Genomic DNA, 20154 nt, shown 5'->3' on the forward strand with positions numbered 1-20154 from the left:
GGGGGGGCCGCGGCGGGGGGGCCGCGGGGGGGTGGGCGCTCGGGGGCGGGGCTCCCGGGCGGGGCCGGCCGCGCCTGTGATTCGCAACGGCAGATTCGCCTCACTCGGCGCGGCGCGGCCCGGCCCCCGCCGGCCTTCCCGCGGCCTCCCCGCTCCCGCCGCCCTCCTCCTCCGCCGCCGCGCCGCCCACCCTCTTCCCCTTCTCCCCCCCCCGCCCCGCTCCCTCCCCTCCCTTCCCCCGGCTCGGCCGTGCCGAAAGTGCGGTTGCTAAGGGCGGCGCGGCGCTTTACCCAGCGGCCGCCCCGCGCCAGGCGCCGCCGCCGCCGCAGCCTCCATTGTTGCGGCCCGGCCCGGGCCCGCCGCCGCCGCCGCCGCCGCTGCCCATGGAGCCGCCGCCCGCGCCCGCCCGCTGACCGCGGCCCCGGGGCCGGTGAGCGCCGCCGGAGGGAGGGAGGGAGGGAAGGGGAGGGGAGGGCGGGCGGGCGGCCGCCGCCGGGGCCCGGGGAGGGGGCGGCGGGGCGGGGGGGCCCGGCCTGGCCTGGCCCGGCCCGGCCTGGCCTCAGCCCGCCCCCCCTCAGCCCCGCTCGGGCGGGCGACGCCATGGGCGTAGACTTCGACGTGAAGACCTTCTGCCACAACCTACGGGCCACCAAACCCCCCTACGAGTGTCCGGTGGGCACCTGCCGCAAGATCTACAAGAGCTACAGCGGGATCGAGTACCACCTCTACCACTATGACCACGACAACCCCCCCCCGCCCCAGCACACCCCCCTGCGCAAGCACAAGAAGAAGGGGCGCCAGGCCCGCGCCGCCAACAAGCAGTCGCCCAGCCCCTCCGAGACCTCCCAGTCGCCGGGCCGCGAGGTGATGACTTACGCCCAGGCCCAGCGCATGGTGGAGGTGGACCTGCACGGCCGCGTCCACCGCATCAGCATCTTCGATAACCTCGACGTGGTGTCTGAGGACGAGGAGGTTCCCGAGGAGGTGCCCGAGAACGGGAGCAATAAGGAGAACACGGAGACCCAGAGCGTCCCGCCCAAATCCGGCAAGCACAAGAACAAGGAGAAGCGCAAGGACTCCAACCACCATCACCACAACGCCTCGGCCGGCACCACCCCCAAGCTCCCCGAGGTGGTGTACCGGGAGCTGGAGCAGGACACCCCCGACGCCCCACCTCGCCCCACCTCTTACTACAGGTATTGTCCGTGGCCGGGGCGCGAGGAGGCTCCCAGGCAGCTCTAGCTCGTGTCCTGGGTCTGGAGGCGGAATTGGCCCCGCTCTGTGCAAGTGGCTTGTCTGTGGCTCGTGGAAATGGCTTCCATCTGCCTCTCCCGGGTCCCGCAGAGCTGGCCGTCCCGTGGCTTCAGGCTCTGGGAGCTCTGTCTGGCGTCACACCCCGGTTTTGAGGGGTCCGTGCACCTGCAGAGCTCTCGCTTGCTGCTTAGGTCATTGCCAGGATTGCCGCGCTCGTTCCTTGCTGGGACGGCACGTATAATCATAACAAAAAACGAATGTGTCCTTCTGCCTTCCATACTGCTCTTTGGAGGTATGCTGGGATAGCTCTAGAGCCCCCCAGCACCGAGGAGTACCTGTAAGAAGTGTCCGTTTATGGGCTTAGTTCTCCTTGTTGTCCTACAGTTTTCCATGAGTGGTTTGGTGAGTGCAGTGGCCCAAAGTAACACCTCAAGCAGGAAGTTAATACTGAACCAAAGTAACGCTTGTGTGGCCACCCCAGCTGTCCTAGTCGCCCCGTGCCCTGAGAAACCAGTGTCGTGTTCCAGGGACGGGATAATGACATTATTTCATGTCAGGGTGTTAGAAAAGAAACCTTCCCGAGGCGTCTGCGATGGCGGGAGGTGGTTGCTGTCAGTCACTGGAGCAGCAGCCTTGGGGTTCCAGCTCTTTCCTCTCTAAGTAACATCCCCTCACCCACAACTCAGAGTGAAAGAGAAGAGGGCACAGCCGCCCTTGCCAGAATTAATGAAAAGTTGTGCCTCCATGCCTGGTTGCTGTTGTGTCTTAAGCATGAGGCCGCTGTCTCCAGAGCATCTGGCACCTGCTTGGTGGCTCGTGCCGGCTCCCGTCTTGCGCTGATGAGTCTCCAAGGCCCTTACCTCGCCCATTAGACGAGTGTTATTTTGTTTGTGTCATGCCCAATGCGCTGTTGTGCTGCTGCGCTGCTCGGGGTGCAGCAGCACCTCCTGCTTCTGCACGTTCCTGCCTCATCCCTGGGATTTTTTTTCACTTGGGTCTTGGCTGTAGCATTTAAACATTTCCTCAGCCACAGCCTGCGGGGAGTTAGGGTTCAGCAGCTCCGAGTCCCCACCAGCTGTGCCCTCACCCTCCCGTGCTGTCCTTCCAGGTACATCGAGAAGTCGGCAGAGGAGCTGGATGAGGAGGTGGAGTACGACATGGATGAGGAAGATTACATCTGGCTGGACATCATGAACGAGCGGCGGAAGACCGAAGGTGTGAGTCCCATTCCCCAGGAGATCTTTGAGTACCTGATGGACCGGCTGGAGAAGGAGTCCTACTTCGAGAGCCACAACAAGGGGGATCCAAACGCCTTGGTGGATGAGGATGCCGTCTGTTGTATCTGCAACGACGGGGAGTGTCAGAACAGCAATGTCATCCTCTTCTGCGACATGTGCAACCTGGCTGTGCATCAGGAGTGCTACGGGGTGCCCTACATCCCGGAGGGACAGTGGCTCTGCAGACGGTGCCTGCAGTCACCCTCACGAGCCGTGGACTGCGCCCTCTGCCCGAACAAGGGGGGGGGCCTTCAAGCAGACGGACGATGGGCGCTGGGCACACGTGGTCTGCGCCCTCTGGATCCCGGAGGTGTGCTTTGCCAACACCGTCTTCCTGGAGCCCATCGACAGCATCGAGCACATCCCGCCCGCGCGCTGGAAGCTGACCTGTTACATTTGCAAGCAGCGCGGCTCCGGGGCTTGCATCCAGTGCCACAAAGCCAACTGTTACACCGCCTTCCATGTCACCTGCGCCCAGCAGGCCGGGCTGTACATGAAGATGGAGCCCGTCCGGGAGACGGGGGCCAACGGTACCTCCTTCAGCGTGCGCAAAACCGCCTACTGCGACATCCACACGCCGCCAGGCTCCGTGCGCAGGCTTCCCGCCCTCTCCCACAGCGAGGGGGAAGAGGAGGACGAGGAGGAGGAGGAGGAGGGGAAGGGCTGGAGCTCTGAGAAAGTAAAAAAAGCAAAGGCCAAGTCTAGGATCAAGATGAAGAAGGCACGGAAGATCCTGGCGGAGAAACGAGCTGCAGCACCTGTGGTTTCTGTGCCCTGCATCCCCCCCCACAGGTACGACCCACTGCCCTCCCTTGACTGTGGAGAAATTTCTCCCTTTCTCTGTGCCTTGTGTCCCGCTTTCCACATGGGTGTTATCTTGTTGCTCCCCTTAGCTTTTCGCACAGGTGCTTTTTGCTTTATTCTCGCAGAGGGCTGTTGGTGGTTTCTTCTGGGAGTCCTGCAGAGAGGCAGGGCGATGCGCTGCCCCACAAAGGTGTCTGGGCCCTCGGCGGGGCAGGAAATAGCTGCTGTTAGCTTAACGGCAGAGAATGAACTTGGCCGGGTGCGTCAGGAAGCAGCTGGGGGTTCCCAGTGCTCCTTTCCTGTCGTGCTGACCTCAGGCGCTGGAGTAAACCGGGGAGGGAGGAGGGGGGCTGCTCTTCTTTCTGCCAAGGTTTTTTTTTTCTCCCGGGGCTGTGCTGGGGAAAAGAGAGAAGTGTGGGAGTGATTCAGGCCTGGGAAATGGGCTAACCACAGGGGTTGTTTTGGCTCTGGAGGAGAGAGGTCTCATATCGGGATCCCTGTGCCCTGCTGAGCGCAGCTCATCCATCCCAGCAACTGCTTACCCCTTGCTGGGCTTTCTTAGTGTTTTGTGCCAGTCGCAGGCAGCAGCTTTGCCTCGGAGCTGCCTGTTGGACCGTGGCCGGGCAGCAGCAGCAGGGCGCAGAAAGCCTCGGCACAGCTGCCTGCGAGGGGTGGCTGGAGAGGACCAGGACTCCTGCCTGCCGAGGGGAACGACTGTCATGAGGTTGGCTTCACAGTAGGAGGTGTCAGGAAGGTACTTGAGGCCTTGCCAGGGATCGTGTTTCTGTTGCATCCCAGCCCTGAGGGCTCACGGGAAGGTGCAAACATCCAGTAGTTACAGCTGTAACTGCCGTGTGTCTTGCTCCAGTCTGATCATTGGGCTGGCGTGCAAATCCCAAAACCAGAGCATCTAAGAGCCTTGCCAGAATTTGTCAGTGTAGTTTATAACTCTGGGTGTCCTCAGCAGCGTGCAAAGACACATAGAAGCATCTTAGGACAGTTTTGGATCTTGCCGTCACCCTGCAGCAGGCATCGCACGGTTGAAGCGCGGGTTGGGCACAGAAGCGTTTGCCTCTGTGGTTGTGAACCACCACCCCTGAGCTGCTGAGCTCTCCTCCTTCCTGTGGCAGGAGCTGTGCCGGGGATGTAACCCCGTGATGCCCTGACGCCGTACTGTTGTTGTACCTGCCGACCTGTCGAGCACGGCTGTGACAGTGCAGGGACATGGGACCGCTGCTTTCCCGCGGACTCTCGAGACTATCTCCTGTGCGGTTGGAGGGGAGCACCTGGCAGCTGTGGGCTTTGCTCTCTGGGCAGCATTCTGTTGACTTATGGAGGCAGGTTTCTGCTACAAGGCTGCTGGCATTTTGCCACAGTTTGTGTCCTAACCTTATGTTTTTGCTCACCTGGGGCTTGCTCTGTAGCCGGAGACTCTTTTCTTATGTGTGGACGCATTGGCAGGTGCTATCGTTGCGCTCGCAGCAAAACCCACACTGAGCTAGAAGCTGTTAACCTCTCCCCAGGCCTTCCTGTTGGGATTAATTATTCTTCAAGGGCTGTTGCCAGAATGCCAAATGTCTTCCTGTGGGAGCTGTGCTTGGCCGGTGATGGCACATGAGGCTGCTCTCCCCAGCCTCTTCAGCTGAGGCTGATGCAGGTCAGGTCATCCTGTGCGCAGAGCTGTCCCCGTGAGATGTGGAGATGCTGGGCTTCATCCCTTCGGCTCCCCGCTAGCGGGGCATCTCTGTCCAGTTTTGCTGAAGGAGGCTGTCCCAGCCCCTCCAGGCTTTCTGCTGTTGTAGAGGGTAGGAAAATCCCTTTTGTGGTGTTTTGGGCTGTTTAGGGTAGTCCTTCATTAGCTCGGATAGGAGTTCTGTTGTGCTCATGCCTCCTGTTCCCTCCTCACACTTTGCCAGGTTTGGTCAAGTTACGGGCTCCCTGGGGCTCGAGTTTGTCTGGTAATGTTTGGCCAGGGCCTTTGTCAGCATGAGTGGCCCTCAGCCAGGTAAATAAAGGTTTTGGGATAGCAGTGCCATAATGCTCGCAGTGTCGGGGACTGTGGGAGCTGTTAAAGGTCTGGTCCCCGATGGATCTGCGTTGTACCCCGACCCGGCACAGCCTGCCCCAGGCTTTTGCCTGAAAGTTGGCAGGAGGTAGAAAGGAAAAGTCTGTTTTGGAGAGGCAAGGCTGGATGTTTCCTGGCGTCCTCTGTTGTGGCTGACACAGACAGGCGGCTGCCGTGCATGACTTGGTGTTACAGAAATTCCTGCCACAGGAAAGGGTGTTCTCTGCCCAAGCAGCTTCTCAGCTGCTCTCGGGTGGCCTTGCTGCTACATCCCCCCAGCCAGGGCTTCTGCAGTGGCCAGGCTTGCCTTGTTGATGGGGTCTCCTCTCCTCTCCCTTCTTCAGGCTCAGTAAGATTACAAACCGTTTAACCATCCAGAGGAAGAGCCAGTTCATGCAGAGGCTGCACAGCTACTGGACTCTGAAGAGACAGTCCCGCAACGGTGTCCCTCTGCTCCGCCGCCTTCAGACACACTTGCAGTCACAAAGAAACTGCGACCAGGTAAGGGCAGCTCGTTGGGGCACTGCAGGGAATCCTGGCTGCGCGCGCGTGCTTCCTGCGCCTTCAGAGCTGTGGTCTCAAAGCCTTTGCTGCATGCGGTGCCTGCAGGCGCAGAAGGGGGGCCAGGGGTACGAGGTCCCAGATGAGGAAAGGGCAGCCCCAGCTGCTTTTGCTGCTTCACCTTCTCCTCTGCTCTCGGCGTTCAGAGATTTGCCAGGCAGTGATGCCGTTGGCAGCCTGCCACAGGAAGGGAATCCTGCCCTCTCATGCTGCCGCGCAGAAGTTAGCTCCTTCCTCGTGCCCGCGTTTAGCCGGTGGCGATGGCAAACCTGTCAGAAATGGCTCTAGTCTGAGGCTGCTGTGTCAGCAAGTGTTGAGAGAGATGGCCGGAGATCTCCAGAAACAGTCTGGAAGAAACCAAGGCCTCGCTTTCAGTTTCTGAAACCGCTCCAGGAGCGCTCCCTGTGGGTGCTGCTTCCAGCCCACTGTCTGCCTCAGCCCTTAGTCAGCGCTTCACAGATGTGAAGTCTCTGGTGCCAGAGAGGAAGATTTTTCTTCTGGCTCCCTGCCTGAGCTCTAAATCTTTCTTTCTGAGCCCTTTGAGGACTGTGACCGGGCAGGGGTTTCTCCTGCCTTTGCCCCCTCTCATTTTTATTTGCTGGAGAAGAGTTGAGACTGCTTCTGCCCATCTTTGGCTACGGCAGAACAGAAGTCAGCATTTTTTGGTGCTCCAGAAGTGAAAGCAACCAGACCCATGTTCCCTTTTTGCCCTGTTGCCCCTTGCCGGAGCTCTGAGCAGCAGCACAGACCCTGGTATTGTTGGTCTGTGCTCTTGGGCAGCTGCAGGCAGTCGGTCGTGTTAGAAAGAGTGTTTCCAGAGGCTCAGGATGTCTGCCTCCTGGCATCCTAAGGGCTTGGTGACCAAGGAGTAGGTAGGTATTCAGCTCTGGTCAGAGATCATGCTGTTTCTGAGTCACCTGCCTAGGTTACAACAAGGGAACCGGGACCTTTGCTGAACCAGTGGGTTGAGCATGCCGGTTCCCTTTGCCAGGGAGGAGCCCCAGCACACAGTCAGGAAGGTGGAGATGGGAACACATCTCCTGTCAGCTCATGGTCTCTGATGTTCCCACAGAGAGACACTGAGGATAAGAACTGGGCCCTGAAGGAGCAGCTGAAGTCATGGCAGCGCCTCCGCCATGACCTAGAGCGTGCACGCTTGCTGGTGGAGCTGATACGCAAGCGGGAGAAGCTCAAGAGAGAGACGGTAACGATTGTTTGCCCCTCCTTGGGGAGCTGCTGGGGTGGGCATGAGCATGGGCTCTTTAGAGTGCTGCAGGGCGCGTGCCGGGGTCCCCTCAGCCGTGCTGTGCCCTGCCCCGGTGGCTCTGAGCAAAGGTGGCTGCTCTGCAAGGCTGAGGTGGGACACGCAGGTGCTGGAGCCGGTGTTAGACCTCCTCTCCCCAGAGATGGGTGTGAGGTGCAGTCCCTGCCCCTCGCGTGAGGAGAGCTGTCGCTGTCCTGCAGGACTGCACCGCTGCTCCCTGGGGACTGTCCCCACCGCCTGGCCGCCGGGCAGGGGGCTCAGCCCCGCTCTGTTCCTCTGTTTCAGATCAAAGTGCAGCAGGTGGCACTGGAAATGCAGCTGACCCCCTTCCTCATCCTCCTCCGCAAGACGCTTGAGCAGCTGCAGGAGAAAGACACAGGCAACATCTTCAGCGAGCCGGTCCCTCTGTCTGAGGTAACAGAAATCTACGAAGTAAGAACCCCCTCCCCCAGATTTCTACTTCACTCAAAACTTGTCCCTTGCTTGTGCCAAGGGCTGCCCAGGGTGCTCTCTTGTCCGGAAGCTCCCCCAGGCAGCCTGGTGCTGGCCCGCGCATCCCAGCACCACTCACCCAAGGCGGGTGTGCAGCAATGCCCCTCCTGGGTGAGCTGAATGCAGAACAGCTGAGCTGGTGCCGGCCGGGAGCACAGCACTCGGCTCTTCCTCTGCACGTGTTGCTGGTGACTCCAGTGTCTGTGAGTGGTTGGGGATTCCCGCTGGGAAAGGCAGAATGCCAGCCCTTGGCAGGCGGCACGCTCTTACCTGTCCTCTTGAGAAGGCCTCTGCTAGGTGACAGACTGAGCACAGCACAGAAATGGGTTTGACCCCCAGGCTGTCACTGCTGGGAGCAAGGGAAATGATTCCTGAGACACATCATCGAGTCCCCGCCTGGGGAGGTGGGGAAGGGCCATGCCAGCTCTGCACAGCTCTGGCAGCAGGTCGGCACGGAGGTGTCTTGGCAGAGCTGGGGAGGAAGGCTGCGCGGTCGCACCTGCAGCCACTGCTGCTGCCTGGACGGTTCTGTTTTACCTGTCTGTGCTCACCCTCCCCCCCGGGGGCTGCGCTTGTGGTTTCCTCCCCCGGGGAACACCGTGTAGCATACTGGATCCCAGCTGCCTGCAGACAGGAGGAGAGGACGGGGTGCTGGCATGTGCACTGGAACCGTAAAAACGCTTCAGAGTGTGTATCTGCTCTAACAGGTTGAGCACAGCACATGGGCTCCCTAGTCCGGAGGCGTTACTGTTCCTCAAGCTGCAAAAGCAGACAGCATTCCCCGATGTGCATTTGGGCAGAACACAGGGAGTGATACCTGATTCCTCTAACAACTGTTTTCTTGGAGCAGGTAATGCTAACTGATGGTTCCTGGGCTCTTAGCTCTGGCTCTTTCCTCATGCAGGTCCCAGACTACCTGGATCACATCAAGAAGCCAATGGATTTTCAGACAATGAAACAAAATCTGGAAGCCTATCGCTATCTGAATTTTGATGACTTTGAGGAGGATTTCAACCTGATTATCAACAACTGTTTGAAATACAATGCCAAAGACACAATCTTCTACCGGGCAGCCATCCGTCTGCGGGAGCAGGGAGGCGCCGTTCTCCGGCAGGCTCGCCGGCAGGCGGAGAAGATGGGCATTGACTTTGAGACAGGCATGCACTTCCCCCACTGTGTAACGGTGGAAGAGGCTCAGGTCCAAGACATCGAGGACGGTGGGTACTCATCCCCTGTTCCAGGGTACAAGGGGTACTCAGAGGTAAAGCCCGGGCAGAGTCAGGGCACCTGGGGGTCTGTTCGAGCAGCGCCCCATGGGAGGTTCAGTCGGACGCCTGGACTGTGTGTCCCCACACCCCGGAGAGGTGGGGGCTTTGCTAGTCAGGTACCTGTCGGCCCCATTAGATTGGTTCTAGGCAGCGGCTTGTCCGCGTGTCCTGCCAGTCCCTTGGTCCCTCATCCTCCTCTTGGTCAGGGCAGGAGGCTGCCTGGGACATGGCCTCCCTGGCCAGTGTCAGGGGTACTGTCACTCGCCCCGTCCCCTGCACTGGCTGTGAGCTGCTGAGGCTCCTGCTGTGCTGCCCAGCTAGAAGGACTGACTACCCCTGGTCAGAGCTGTATGCTCCCCCCTCTCTCCCCAGCTGCGGGCTTTGCTGGCTGCCATGCAGCTCCTGACACCCATCAGCCAGGTCTCGCTGGCTCCGTGGTTGTAGTTCTGCTTTTCTCTGGGCAGTGGGGAGCACCACCAGGAACAGTGTGTCAGAGAAGGATCCTTTTAGGGTCCCCCTCTCCCTGCTCCAGCGCGGGACAGGCTGAGAGAGGGGAACTTCCCTGTTCTGTAATGCTTCAGGATCCCTTTGACTCTTGTTTTCCCTTTCTTTTTCCTGCTGTGTCCTTGCTCCAGCCGATGGGAACCCTGGTATTCTCCAAGCTGTTGATCAGCTTGCTTTCCCCAGCAGTCCCAACCGACTTGCTTCCCACAGGGCTCCTTCTCCAGTTCTTTTAGGGTAACTTCCCATGTTCACAGGTGTTTGGTACCATGTCAGCTATTTCCCTCCTGCAGGGAATCTGGATTGCCCCATGCCCTTTCAGGTAGAAGAGCTCCAAAGAGTTCCCGATTTCTTTCATCCATCTGCTCCTCTTTCATTCCCCCAGAAGATGTGCGGCTCCTGCTCTCGGAGAATCAGAAGCACCTGCCCTTGGAGGAGCAGCTAAAGATCCTGCTGGAGCGGCTGGATGAGGTCAACGCTGGCAAGCAGAGCATAGGACGGTCCCGCCGGGCCAAGATGATCAAGAAGGAGATCACGGTCCTACGGCGGAAACTCGCTCACCCACGGGACCTGGGCCGAGACGGGCTGGAGCGGCACAGCTCCTCTGCCAGGGGAGTCCTGCAGTCGCACAACCCCTGCGAGAAGGACCTGCAGACAGACAGTGCTGCAGAAGAGAGCAGCAGCCAGGAGACTGGCAAAGGTACCGGTCCCTCCGGAATACTGCCAATTTTGGGGAGTGGTGCAGAACCACCTCTGGACAAGCTTGGCTGGGAGAGAGGCTGCCCTGCCAGGTGCCTCCTGAGGCAGGAGGGCCATGTGGGCAGCTCCCCGCACACACCTCTCTCTTCGCTCCTCCTTAGCAGCAGGGCAGATGGCCTCTCGGGGGGGGGCAATCCCTTATCTCCCGTTCCCCTGCGGGCCTTCCTCTTTTCCAGTAGTGCCTGCTGTTAAGGGTGGGTGCAGACTACAACGTCTGCGCCTCCCCAGGCTCCCTCCCAGCGTCCCCATCCGAGGACAGTACCCCACTGGGTAGTTTGTAGTGAGCTGTGCCAGCCAAGCAGACGGGACTGGCAGCTGAAGGAGGCCACCTTCTGCGTCTGGAACAGCCGCAGCCTGGTGTGTGTTTGCCTCTGGGGAGGGTTGGCAGGTCGCTGGTGTTCGCAGCTGCCGTCAGCGTTCACCCGGTGAGCTCACCTCCCGTGCGGCCGAGGAACTGGATGTCCTTCCAGAGACAGAGTCCCAGCTGTGTGATGTGGGGCATGAGATAGATGGATTGTTTCCTCCTGCCAGCTCTGCCACGCTGCCCGGTTTCTCTAGGGGCGTTAGGGAGCAGGCTGCCTTCAGTGTCCCTTTGCGCTGGGGGGCACGGGAGGGAGTTGCAGCAGCGCTGACTGCCGAGCTCTGAAACGCCCTCCTTGGGGCTGGGAGCTGAATGCGGGCCAGACGCCAGCTCCCTGGCCTCCTGGACGGAGATACTGAGCTGGGCTCCGTGGGGAGCAAAGCAAGAGCTCCAGGCAGAGCTGCCAGGTGTCACGGGGGGTTTGCAATCTCTGCATCCCAGTCCTGCCCCGCTCAGCACCGGGAAAAGCAGGCTTTTCCACAAGCAGGGTGTGTTTTAGGGCCTTTGTCTAAAAGGGTGCAGTGGAGCTTCTCAGCTGCTGCGTGTCGTGGAAAAGGTTTATCCCTGCTTGCTTCCTATTCTTGACTTCTGTTTCTGTGAGGTTGCTGCCTGGGAGAAAGGAGGGCATCCCTGACTGGTGGAGCGTTCTTTGATGTCCCCATCTAGCTTTTACTGTCAGCAGACTGGATAGTTTGACCCTGAGGGCTCAGGCATGGCAAAGCTCAGGACGGAGGATCTTCCGAGATAACGTTCCAGAGAAATGAAGCTGTTCCTTGATGCTGCTGCCGTGTGGTCCCTGCCAGGTCCTGTGGGCTGCAGCTGACACCTTCTCCTCCCTCTTCCAGGTCTGGGTCCCAATTCTTCTTCCACCCCAGCACATGAAGTTGGCAGGAGGACCTCAGTGCTCTTCTCCAAGAAGAACCCTAAAACTGCAGGCCCTCCAAAACGTCCAGGACGCCCCCCGAAGAATCGGGACAGCCAGATCACTCCCGGCCACGGGAACAGCCCCATCGGGCCCCCCCAGCTCCCGATAATGGGGTCCTCCCAGCGGCAGAGGAAGCGAGGGCGAAGCCCGCGCCCCAGCTCCAGCTCGGACAGTGACAGTGATAAGTCCACTGAAGACGCTCCCATGGGTGGGTGCGGCAGCTCCCCCCATGCAGCCAGGCGGCCGTGGCCCCGCTGGGAGCACGTGGCGGGGTGCCGCACGGTTGTAACGCTCTTCTGGTGGGGTGTTTTGCAGACCTGCCAGCCAACGGTTTCAGCAGCGGGAACCAGCCAGTGAAGAAGAGCTTCCTGGTGTACCGCAATGACTGCAATCTTCCCCGGAGCAGCTCCGACTCGGAGTCCAGCAGCAGCAGCAGCAGCAGTGCTGCCTCGGACCGTACCAGGTACCATTCCCGGCATGGCTCTGATGCGGCTCCCAGCCTTGAGTTGCCAGATGAGGGAGCCTATTTGGTGGTACCCGTCTCGTTCACCCTCCTGTGGCCCAGCTGCTGTTAGCTAAACCCTAGGAAGCTGCAGGTTTTGTGCCTTTTTTTAATGTAAAACCTAAAGGTGTGAGTGTGCAGCAAAGGGCTAGTAGGGAGCATGAACCGGGGAATTCCCTCTTGGCACAGCGGCTGCTCTGACACCGGCCCTTCCAGCAGCCAGCTCCAGCAGGTTCCTGCCTGTGCCTCTAATTCGGATCGGTGCCCGTCTTCTCGGTCCTCCCGGGTGAAACCGGGTGAGGGTCCGGCCGGCATCCCAGCAGAAGCACCATCCCCCATTTCTTCCTGGTACCCCTGCCGAGTCCTTCCCGGTGCCGACGGTTGAAGCCCACGGGGCCTGGCGTCCCGCCAGGCTGGCCCTCTCGAAAGCGGTTTCTGGAAGCTTAACGTGGCTCCTACTGACAGCTCCGCTCCCTCTCCCCGCAGCACAACGCCCTCCAAGCAGGGCAGAGGGAAACCCTCCTTCTCGCGAGTGAACTTCCCGGAGGACAGCAGCGAGGACACGTCGGGGACGGAGAACGAGTCCTACTCCGTGGGCACGGGCCGAGGCGTGGGACACGGCAGTAAGTACCGCGGCCGCCTGGCCGCCCGCCCGGCCGGTACCGTCGCCCCGGGGGGGGACGCAGCTGACTCCCCTCTCCCCTCTCCTCCGGCACAGTGGTGCGCAAGGGCATGGGGCGCGGCGCGGGGTGGCTGTCCGAGGACGAGGATTCCTCCCTGGATGCCCTGGACCTGGTGTGGGCCAAGTGCCGGGGGTACCCCTCCTACCCGGCGCTGGTGAGTACCGCCCGCTCCCGGGGCCTCCGAAATCCACGTTCCCCCTCCCGCAGAGCGGCACTCGGGGTTCCCCCTTCCCCTCTCAGCCCTCCCCTCCAACTCCTCCGGCAGATCATCGACCCCAAGATGCCGCGGGAAGGCATGTTCCACCACGGCGTCCCCATCCCCGTGCCCCCCCTGGAGGTGCTGAAGCTGGGGGAGCAGATGACTCAGGAAGCACGCGAGCACCTCTACCTTGTCCTCTTCTTCGACAACAAGCGCACTTGGTAAGGCCGGGGCGCCGGGGGCTTCGGAGCGGGCGGGGGGGGGGGGGGGGTCGGGGGTTGTCCGGAGACGATTGTAACCCTCAAACGAGGTGGCCCCCCGCTCCCCGCAGGCAGTGGTTGCCCCGGACGAAGCTGGTGCCTCTGGGGGTGAACCAGGACCTGGACAAGGAGAAGATGCTGGAAGGTCGCAAGTCCAACATCCGCAAGTCGGTGCAGATCGCCTACCACCGCGCCATGCAGCACCGCAACAAGGTGCAGGGCGAGCAGAGCAGCGACTCCAGCGAGAGCGACTGAGCTGGCCCCCCCTGCCGGACGCTCCCCCGCCGTATCTCAGGGCAAAACGGGGCTCGGGGAACTTACACCCCCCCCCCCCCCCCCCCCACCTTCTCCGTGCAGCTGGTCTGCACCCAGCGGGGGACCGGGAAAGCAGGGGGGAGGGGGGGGGGCAGCACCCTGTGCCCCCCCCTCTCCCCACTCTCACCTTCCCGGTGCCTGCTTCCCCCAGCCCGCGGCTCCCCGGGATCTCGTTCTGGCGGCCGCCGCCGCCGTGCCCCGGGGCGGCCCTCCCCCCCCCCCCCCCCCCCCGCCATCTCTCCCTTCCCTTCCCCGCCACCCCGTGCTGCCCCCCCCCGCCCCGCCCCGGGCCCAGGCCCCGCCGGCCCCGCGCTCGGACGTTGTTTGTATTTATTTTGAAGGAAGAAAAAAAAAATCTATTGATTCTTAGAAAATAAACCTCCGCTGCGGAGCCGCGGCCGCTGCGGGCGGGGGGGGGGGGGGAGGGAGGAGCGGACACGTGCGGGCGCTACCGGGTCGCGCTTCCGGGGCCGGGCGCGCCGCGGGCGGAAGCTGAGCCAGAGCGTCGCGGGCGGGCGGGCGCTCTGCCTGCGCGGAGGTGAACTCTATGGTGGTTCCGCGGCGTGGGGCTGGGTTGGGGGGGCGCGGGGTGGCCGTGGGCAGGCGGGAGCTGGGGGTCCTGCGGCAGCTCTGGGGGCACAGGGGAGTTTTGGGGTGGCGCGGCGGAGGTAGACGGTGCCTGACACCACCACCCCCCCCACGCGTGTCCCCGGGGCAGGGGGTCGCAGCCCCCCCCCCCCCCCCCCCCCCGCGGCCGCCATGAAGCTGCGGGACGCCCCGTCCGCCTGCCCGTCCCTCTGGCGCTGCCTGCCCTGCCCGCCGGCCGAGCTGCGCCTGGACCTGGTGCTGTCGTCGGGACAGACGTTCCGGTGAGGCGGCCCCGGGGGTCCCGGTCCCGCGTCCCCCCGGCCGGGTGGGTCGGGTCAGGCCCGGCCCCGACGTCCCCCGCGTGCGGCAGGTGGTGGGAGAGCAGCCCGGGGGCCTGGACGGGCGTGCTGGGGGGACGCGTCTGGACGCTGAGGCAGGAGCGGGACCGGCTCTGGTACACGGTGTACGGCGACGAGGACGACGACGACCGCGACGGGCGTCCCGCCGAGGCGGCGAAGCCGGACGGCGCCGAGACCGACCGGGTCCTGCGCGACTACTTCCAGCTGGACGTGGGGCTGCCGGCCCTGTACCGCGCCTGGGGGGAGGCCGACCCCCTCTTCCGTAAGGTGGCCGATGACTTCCCAGGTGAGGCGGCCCCGTGGCCCCACGGGGGACGGTCGCGGCACCCGCCCGGCATCCCCCCCCCCTCACCGCGTCCCGCCGGCAGGGGTGCGGGTGCTGCGGCAGGACCCCGTCGAGTGCCTCCTCTCCTTCATCTGCACCTCCAACAACCACATCTCCCGCATCACCGCCATGATCGAGCGCCTCTGCCGGGCCTTCGGCCGACGCCTCTGCCGCCTCGACGCCCGGCCCTTCCACGCTTTTCCCTCCCTCTCGGCGCTCGCAGGTCCGCCACCGCCCCACCGTCGCCGCCTCCCCCGCTGTCCCCCCACCCACCGCCCCACGCTGTCGTCCCCCTCCGCAGGCGCCGACGCCGAGGCCCGGCTGCGGGCGCTGGGCTTCGGGTACCGGGCCAAGTTCGTCAGCGGGAGCGCACGGGCCATCGCCGAGGGCCTGGGTGCCGAGGGGCTGCGCCAGCTGCGCGCCGTGCCCTATGCCGAGGCCAGGAGGGTGCTGTGCGCCCTGCCCGGCGTGGGTGCCAAGGTGGGTGCCGGGACGGGGAGACGGGACGCGGGGGCCGGCGGCGGGGGCTGACGGTGCTGCCCGGCGGCAGGTTGCCGACTGCGTCTGCCTGATGGCCCTGGACAAGGCGGAGGCGGTGCCGGTGGACACGCACGTCTGGCGCATCGCGCGGCAGCGTTACGGCGCGGCGCTGGGCGGCAGGAGCCTGACCGCCCGGGCCCACCAGGAGATCGGTGAGGGCAGGGCTGCGCCCTGACGTGGGACCCACGGGGATGGGGACGGTGGTCCCGGCGCTGGCGCTCATCCTCTCTCCGCAGGCGACTTCTTCCGGGGGCTGTGGGGCCCCCGTGCCGGCTGGGCGCAGGCAGTGAGTACCCCCGTCCCGGGCACCCCAGGGCTCAGCCCTCGCCCCCCCACCCCCGTTCGTGCCCACCCCATCATCTCTCCCCACGCCAGGTCCTCTTCTGCGCCGACCTCCGCCAGGGCCAGCAGCCAGCCGGCAGCCGGGATCGGGCCGGGGGGGGCCGAGGCAAGGGCAGCCATGAGGAAGAGCCCCCCTAGGGACACCCCAGGAGGGACAGAGCCCCCGGGTCAGCGGCTGCGGGGGGGGGGGATCGCTGCGCCTGCTCCCAGCCTGCGATGCGCAGGGGTGTGGGCAGCTGCCTGTCCCCTGCCCACTGGGTGCTTGGGAGGAGCTGCTGCCCTGGGCAGTGAGGCTGGGGGGGGGTCAGGGCTGTGTCCAGCCCCCGCCCAGGGTAGAGCCGAGCCAAGCGGCGTTGGCCTCTTGCCTTTATTACAAGCAATAAAATAGAAACATCCATTTGGAAAATTCTCCTTAAACATGCTGGGGGGGGGGGGGGGGTGGGACAGTGCCAGGGCAGGCGTGGGGAGGAAGGAGGGGGTGTGGGAGGGGGCCCGGGACGCAGCCCTGAGTTGGGGGGGTCCTGGGGGCTGCCCCTGCCCCGACGCAGAGCTCTGCTGCGAGCCTGCGGTGGGGGGCAGCCCCACACGCCCAGGGTGAGCAGGGCAGGGTGCCCCCCCCACCGTCCCCTCCCTGGCTCCAGCACTGCAGGGCCCCCCACCCCACGCTGTGTCCATGGGAGGGCTGGACACCCCCCGGCCCCCTCCGCAGCCCCCCCAGGATGCGGCCGTGTGGGGCCGTGGTCAGTCTGGTGGGAGGCGCTGAGCTCTGCTCGCGGGCAGGCACCCACAGTCCGACCCTGCGGGGAGAAGCGGGGTGAGAGCCTGGCGGCAGCCCCAGGGCCTGCGGGATGGGGACGGGGGGGGGGTCAGGGCTCACCGTTGCTGGTGCCCCCCGCCAGCCGCTCGCCGGGGCTGGTGGGAGTCGTCTGCCCGGGGCCCTCCTGGCTGGTTCCCAGCTGCAGCTTCCGCATGTGTCTCACCACCGCCGTGGCGTTGAAGGCTTGCTGCCAACCCCACAGCGTCCGTCATCTGGCACAGGGGGGCCCCCCTGCACACCCACACCCCCCCCCCCGACAATCCCCACATCCCCCCCCCCGGCATCCCCTGCTCACCTTCCACTTGCTCTTTGCAAAATTCTTCTTGATCTGCTCGCTCACCGACTGGTGGATGTTCTTGTCCAGGGCTGTGTCCCCAGCAATCCTGGGGCAGGAGGGGGGCATCAGCGGGGGCCCACCCTGCCCCACAGCTGCCGTGGGGTGAGCCAGGGTGGGGGGGGGCAGAGAGTGGCAGGTGTCCCCCCCCCCCCTTACCAGGGATGCTGCAGGGCTTGCTCGCAGGTGAAGCGCTTGCCGGGGTCCTTCTCCATCAGGTGCTGGATGAAGTCCTTGGCTGGGACGGGGCATGGAGCAGCCGTCAGCGCCTGTGACTGCCACCACCCCCCCAGCTACCGCAACACTGTGCCGGCATCCCAGCCCCCAGCACCCCGGTGAGGGGGGGGGTCCCGGCTCACCCGAGTCTGAGATGTCGTCCCAGTAGGGCGAGTCAAACTCGTACTCGGCCCGCAGGATCTGCTCGAAGAGCTTGGCGTCGTTCTCGTCGTAGAAAGGGGGGTAACCACAAAGCCTGGGGGGGGGCGGCGGGGAGGGGGACGCTGGCCCCGGGTAGCCCCAGGGGGCCGGACCCCCGTGGAGGGGAGGGGGCGGGAGGGGGAGTACGTACAGAATGTAGGCGATGACCCCGATGGACCAGCAATCCACTGCCTTGCTGTAGGGCTTCTGCGCCAGCACCTCGGGGGCTGGGGGGGGGGACGGCAGGGGTGAGGGGGGGCCCCCAACCCCGAGGGAGGGACCCCAACCCCGCACCCAGGGTGGTGACAGCCCGTGGCAGGCGCTCACCCACGTAGCCGGGGGTGCCGCAGGCTGTGGACATGACGCTGCCGCAACCCTCGATCTTCGACAGCCCAAAGTCACTGATCATGATCTTGGAGTCCTCGTCCAGGCTGTAATAGAGCAGGTTCTCGGGCTGCGGGGATGGGGGGGGTCAGGGAGGGGTGACGCCGGGGTCCCCTCCCCGCCACCGCGACGGGGGGCTGTGTGTGTCCCCCCCCCGCCACCGCTCACCTTCAGGTCGCGATGGACGATGCCCATGTCGTGCAGGTACTTGACGGCGTCGAGGATCTGCCGGATCAGGGCGCTGGCGTCCCGCTCGGTGTAGAAGCCCTTCTCCACGATGCGGTCAAAGAGTTCCCCCCCCGAGACCCTGCGGGGTCGGGCAGCGCCGGTCAGCACGGCCCCCCCCCCGAGCCCCTCTGGACCCCAATGACGTCACTCACAGCTGCATGATGAGGTAGAGGTGGGTGCTGCTCTCGTAGATGTCATCCAAGGCCACAATGTTGGGGTGCTTGATCCTGGGGGGGGGGGGGGTGCGGCAGGGTGAGGGGGCTTCCAGCTCCCCCCCACCCCGGACCCCACCGGACAGGGAGCAGCCAGGCTCGGCCCCACGGAGCGTCACGCGCTGCCGGCTATTTTGGGCGCTGCCGATAACACCCAGCGATGGGTGCTGGCAGCGGGGAGCCGTGCCGGTTGCTGGGGGGGGGGGGGGGGGCGCAGAGCGGGACCCCCACGCTGGCACTGGGACAGCCCCTACTTGTGGAGGACGGCGATCTCGTTCTCGATGCTGGTCTCCTTCCCCTCCAGCGCCTTCTTGGCGATGCACTTGATGGCCACCAGCTTCCGCGTCGCCTTCTCCTCCGCCAGGACCACCTCGGAGAAGGCCCCCCTGGTGGGGGGGGGCACGAGGGGTGAGCGGGGCAGGGGGTGCCGCTGGCCGGAGCCGCCGCTGCCGCCATGCCACGATTGCCGTGGTGACGGGCAGAAAGTTGAGCTATTTATAGGAGAAAAGCGAGCGGGAGCCGTCCGCCGGGACGGCCGGACACGGGCCCTGCCGGGGATGGAGCGCCCGGCACCCCTTGGCCCTCCTGGCGCGGCTGCACCGGCCCCTTATCAGGCAGGATAAAGCCGTGGTGCTGCCGGCAGCCGGGGCTGAGCCACGCCAGGGCTGAGCCCCCGGGTGGGTTTCGGCAGCCCCGTGCCGTGCCATCCAGGACAAGCAGGGCCACCGTGCCCCGCGCCGGGAGGTGCGCGGGGGCCACCTGAAGGCCGAGGTGCCCGGCGGGAGCCGGGACGGAGCCGTCGGCGGTGCCCAGGTGGGGCAGGTGGCGGGCAGCCCGATCGCGCCCCACCGGGCCCTAAGCCTTGCCGTAATTAACCTGCTAATCCAGCCTAAGAGCCTTACGGTGCTTCGGGCACCGCCGGGCACCCCTCTGCCGGCCGGGGGACCACCACCGGGCATCCTCGGCATGGCTGCCGGCACGGGGAACCGGCCAGCGGCAGAGGGAGGTGGCAGGCAGGGCAGGCAGCACCGCAAACCCCTGCCCGTACCCGGCGGCGCAGGGCTTCGTGTGCCAGCCCAGCCTTGGGCCAATATTTGAGCTGGCGCGGTTCCACGTAGCGGATTTGGCAAAGCCGGAGGGGTCAGATCCGGCACCGCGAGTGGGTTGTCACTGGTGTCCCGTCCCCCTCCCGCCGCCTGTGACTCACGTGCCCAGGACCTCACGGAAGTCGTAGATGCGCCGAATGTCCTCGGTCCTCTTCTTCCAGCTGGGCCCATCCTGCCCCAGCGGCATGGTGCCCCGTGGGGCCACCCACTCCCACCTGTGACACGAGTGGGGACACGACGTCGGCGTGCTGGAGCGGGGGGGGGGGGGGGTGGCGTCCAAGATGCCATAGGGATGTTGGGATGCGTGTGTGGGGAGTGACGAGGGGACGTGATCGATGGTTGTCATCATGGGGTGATGGGAACAAGCTCTGTACCTTTGCTCCAGCCCCACGACCGCCCCCCCCCCCGCCACGCGTGGAACTCCTGGTGTGGGGTGCCCCCACGGGGGGCTGACTACACGCTGTGCCCCTCCCGTTGCCCGCCCGCCCCTAAGAGGCGGGCGCGGGGCGGGCGGGCAACGGGAGGTGCAGAAGCACACGCGTGGGTGCTTGGGGGGGGGGTCCCCACTCACGCCTCCCCCACGCGTGTCACCTGGTACAGCCGCGCCGGGCGGGACACGCGTGGCGACAGGGCTGCGTCCCCCGTGGCGGTGCCCCCACCCTCGTCCCCCCCCACCCCACCTCCACCGCCGTCAGCTGGGCTCTCGCGTGGGCACCGGCTCCGCGCGCGGGGCCCCGCCCTTACCGACGGCGCTGCGGCGGCCCCGGCCCCGCGCCGAGCAGCGGCGGCTCCTCCCGGCGGCGGCAGCGGCCGGCCCTGACGTCACGGGGAGGGGCGTGGCCGCGCCCAACCGCCGCCAATGGGAGGGCGGTGGGCGGAGCAGGCCGCCGTCGGGCGGGGCGGGGCGGGGCAGGCGTCTAGCGCGGGGATGCGAGCGCGGTCTCTTGGGTGGACACGCGTGGGGTACCCCCCAACAGCGGGCTGCGGGACAGCCCACGCCCCCCCCCACGCC

General features: G+C 64.8%; 3 protein-coding genes across 5 annotated transcripts; 2 read left to right on the top strand and 1 right to left on the bottom strand.

Moving 5' to 3' along the window:
- The first annotated feature begins 489 nt into the window (after positions 1–489).
- BRPF1 (bromodomain and PHD finger containing 1) lies at positions 490–13881 on the top strand. Its single transcript, XM_030043316.1, is given in 14 exon segments — positions 490–1196; positions 2363–2771; positions 2773–3323; positions 5745–5901; positions 7034–7165; positions 7511–7639; positions 8622–8934; positions 9872–10186; positions 11452–11739; positions 11847–11994; positions 12520–12656; positions 12752–12870; positions 12982–13136; positions 13247–13881. Coding segments are annotated over 14 exon segments (3633 nt in total). The 5' UTR covers positions 490–600; the 3' UTR covers positions 13431–13881.
- A 111-nt stretch (positions 13882–13992) lies between these two features.
- Positions 13993–16041, top strand: OGG1 (8-oxoguanine DNA glycosylase). 2 transcript variants are annotated; one of them, XM_030043330.2, is made up of 8 exons: positions 13993–14028; positions 14209–14359; positions 14449–14723; positions 14806–14985; positions 15064–15242; positions 15313–15454; positions 15539–15588; positions 15678–16041. In XM_030043330.2, exons 2-8 carry the CDS (start codon positions 14250–14252, stop codon positions 15780–15782), a joined length of 1041 nt encoding a protein of 346 aa, XP_029899190.1. In that variant the 5' UTR covers positions 13993–14028; positions 14209–14249; the 3' UTR covers positions 15783–16041. The 2 variants fall into 2 exon arrangements, with proteins under 2 accessions (XP_029899190.1, XP_029899189.1); XM_030043329.2 differs by lacking the exon at positions 13993–14028 and having other exon boundaries at positions 14065–14359.
- Positions 15997–19953, bottom strand: CAMK1 (calcium/calmodulin dependent protein kinase I). 2 transcript variants are annotated; one of them, XM_030043320.2, is made up of 12 exons: positions 19887–19953; positions 19244–19357; positions 18291–18422; positions 17977–18051; positions 17765–17903; positions 17540–17666; positions 17364–17439; positions 17155–17267; positions 16955–17033; positions 16757–16844; positions 16522–16648; positions 15997–16441 (listed from the first exon to the last, which is right to left on the bottom strand). In XM_030043320.2, the coding sequence occupies exons 2-12, from the start codon at positions 19327–19329 to the stop codon at positions 16386–16388; spliced, it is 1098 nt and encodes a 365-aa protein (XP_029899180.1). In that variant the 5' UTR covers positions 19330–19357; positions 19887–19953; the 3' UTR covers positions 15997–16385. The 2 variants fall into 2 exon arrangements, with proteins under 2 accessions (XP_029899180.1, XP_029899181.1); XM_030043321.1 differs by lacking the exon at positions 19887–19953 and adding an exon at positions 19734–19865.
- Between the last annotated feature and the right edge of the window lie 201 nt (positions 19954–20154).

Source organism: Aquila chrysaetos, chromosome 20 (genome assembly GCF_900496995.4).
Source record: "Aquila chrysaetos chrysaetos chromosome 20, bAquChr1.4, whole genome shotgun sequence".
Taxonomy (NCBI): Eukaryota; Metazoa; Chordata; class Aves; order Accipitriformes; family Accipitridae; genus Aquila; species Aquila chrysaetos.

Excerpts from the sequence above, each read along its gene's own strand:
- CAMK1 (XM_030043320.2), bottom strand. The coding sequence starts at position 19,329 with ATGCCGCTGGGGCAGGATGGGCCCAGCTGGAAGAAGAGGACCGAGGAC. Across the intron at positions 17,034-17,154 it reads GGACGACATCTCAGACTCGG|CCAAGGACTTCATCCAGCAC; the intron begins GTGAGCCGGGAC and ends GCCCCGTCCCAG. Across the intron at positions 16,649-16,756 it reads TTGCAAAGAGCAAGTGGAAG|CAAGCCTTCAACGCCACGGC; the intron begins GTGAGCAGGGGA and ends TGGGGTTGGCAG.
- OGG1 (XM_030043330.2), top strand. The coding sequence starts at position 14,250 with ATGAAGCTGCGGGACGCCCCGTCCGCCTGCCCGTCCCTCTGGCGCTGC. Across the intron at positions 14,724-14,805 it reads GGTGGCCGATGACTTCCCAG|GGGTGCGGGTGCTGCGGCAG; the intron begins GTGAGGCGGCCC and ends TCCCGCCGGCAG. Across the intron at positions 14,986-15,063 it reads CTCCCTCTCGGCGCTCGCAG|GCGCCGACGCCGAGGCCCGG; the intron begins GTCCGCCACCGC and ends CCCCCTCCGCAG.